Below are 2500 nucleotides of genomic sequence, written 5' to 3'. Positions count from 1 at the left end.
CATGCTGTCCAATAGCGCGGAGAGGGTGGCTTTGAGCGTCTTGCTGACCTACAAGCAGGAAAGAGAGAGAGACCAAATATGGTATCGTGAGAAGACGTGAGAGGAATGCGGTTACTATGGCAACAGAGTTAGCGGGCTAGCAGGGGAAGGTGGAATGATTACAGGGGAGGAACGAAGTCGGGCGTGTGGTCAAACACAAAGACAGATTGAATTCCTTGGAGATCCTCCTTCACCACAACAGGCCCTGGTGATCTCACCTCCTCTGTTTCCAGGGTAACCGAGGCCAGACGAGACTGGAGCTGCTGGTACCTGGTCTCCAGCTCGTACCTCACCTGGCTCTCCGCACTCACCTCGCACACCTGGAACACACACACACACACACACACACACACACATGCAAGCACAGGCAGGGGTGAAGAGATGGACTCCTCAGTCCAAAAGATTCTCATTTGTTTTAAAACATTAGCGGGGCGCTTGTTAGCGTAGCACACTAAGGCGTTAGCCATCTAATCGCAGGGTCCCCAGTTCCATTCTGGCCATCGACATATACTGCATGTCATCCCCTCTCTCTCTCTCTCTCTCTCTCTCTCTCTCTCTCTCTCTCTCTCTCTCTCTCTCTCTCTCTCTCTCTCTTCTCCATCTCCCTCTCTCTCTCTCTCTCTCTCTCTCTCTCTCTCTCTCTCTCTCTCCCCTTCCTGTAAACCTCTACTGTCTCTATCCCATTAAAGCAGAAATGCCCTAAAAACATATTTAATAAATCAATACATTTAAAATTCTAAAATTCTAAACTACACATTTGCATGGTCAGGTTTCACTGTGTGGTATTGTGGGTAGTGTAGTGAGCTAGTGAGGTAGTGTGTAGTGTACTGTAGGGTTAGGGTTAGTGGTGTTCTATAATGACCTGATCTCCCTCGTGGGGATGGTAGTTAAACTTGAAAGGCAGACAGAAGGCTGTGTCGTGTTGCTGTAGCAACGCGTCCCTGTCCCCGCCCTGATCCAACGAGGTCACCGCCGCCTCCAGCTGCTTTAGCCCCGCCTCGTCACTTTTCTGGACACGCCCCCGGCTGGCCACGTAACACCTCATCACGCCATCCACGGAGAGGTGGAAGCCCAGGTCACAACACTGAGGGAGGGAGGTGGGAGAGAGAGGGGGGATGGAGAGAGAGAGAGAAAGAGAGAAAGAGAGAGGGGGGAGAGGGAGGAAGAGAGAGAGGGGGGAGAGAGATGGAGAGAGAGAAAGAGAGAGATAGCAAGAGAGAGAGAGAGAGAGAGAGAGAGAGAGAGAGAGAGAGGGAGAGAGAGAGAGGGAGGGAGATGGAGAGAAAGAAAGAAAGAGAGAGAGGGGGAGGGAGACAGAGAGGGAGGGAGAGAATTAGAGATAAGGGATAAATTAGAGAATTAGGGAAGAAAAGGGGAATGATGAGTTGCTAACAACGGACACCTCACCCTCCCCTCCCATGATCCATCTCTTCAGGCTATACCTTAACTGTCCCTCCTGAGACATCTTCTAAAATAATTTCTGTCGACTGCCAATGGCCCCAGGCCTGAGCATAGATTACTTGTTCCTGCTATGACTGGTGGATAGAAGACTCACTTACTTAGACAAATGTATTGATTGTAAGTCACTTCGGAATAAAGCGTCTGCTAAATGTCAAAGATGTAAATGTGCTATATGCTCACATCTATGAGGGTAAATGTATTGTGTATGCTCACATCTATGAGTGTAAATGTAGTGTGTATGCTCACATCTATGAGTGTAAATGTAGTGTGTATGCTCACATCTATGAGTGTGCTGACGTCCTGTAGATAGTACTTGTTCATGGCTGCGTTGGCAGCTGCCAGGTTCAGCAGGTAGTCGTTCCGAGCCTTGGTACACTTCAGCTGGGTCTCCTGCACTCTGCCATGTCTCTGTGTGGGGGCACGCACGCACACACACACACACACACACCATACACACATTCAAATACACACACACACACACACACACACGTACACACACACACACAAACAGAGGAAATGGAGAATCGGTTGTGCCACATCCTGTGCCACAACAAGTGCACTGTGCACCAGCAGTGTGGACTACAGGCAGACAGCTCACACTCACAATGTTACACTGCATTTAAAAAATCATCCTCTCCACCAGCGATACTTCCCCCTGGTCCTGGGGAGACCCAGTTGGTCCTGGTTTTCAGCCCCAAGCCGAAGTGCTTCCATTACTTTAAATTCTGGTTTAACGAATATGTGTCACGTTCTAATCCTTTGGTCCGCATGTCGGGATCCGATGTAATGATCGGACTTTACTTTCTAAAAATGTGAATACATTTCTGCGTTGTTGAAAATCAATGACACATCGCTAGTCAACTAACACAGCTTGTTTTGTGAGCCTGCTAATAATGTAAAGTAGTGTTCTAGTTAACTAGGTAGCCGTGGGGATTACTCACCCAATCCATTGCCTTGCAGTATTTTGGCTCGACTAGCGAGTTTGTGTTGTGGTTTGTGT

At 48.6% G+C, this 2500-nt stretch overlaps 1 protein-coding gene across 1 annotated transcript in view; it reads right to left on the bottom strand.

Annotated features, from left to right (window-relative positions):
* arhgap4b (Rho GTPase activating protein 4b) overlaps positions 1–2500 on the bottom strand; it is a gene marked incomplete at both ends in the record, with an annotated part of 26340 nt that overhangs the window by 19968 nt on the left and 3872 nt on the right. The window contains 4 exons of the mRNA XM_080533626.1: positions 1–48; positions 258–359; positions 902–1123; positions 1780–1908. The exon at positions 1–48 is cut by the window's left edge and continues 138 nt beyond it. Coding sequence (XP_080389752.1) covers positions 1–48; positions 258–359; positions 902–1123; positions 1780–1908 — 501 coding nt within the window. The remainder of the gene's footprint in view (positions 49–257; positions 360–901; positions 1124–1779; positions 1909–2500) is intronic.

The sequence above is a fragment of the Nansenia antarctica genome (assembly GCF_963989245.1).
Source record: "Nansenia antarctica genome assembly, chromosome: 6".
NCBI lineage: Eukaryota > Metazoa > Chordata > Actinopteri > Argentiniformes > Microstomatidae > Nansenia > Nansenia antarctica.
This window is presented reverse-complemented; position numbering and strand designations above follow the sequence as displayed.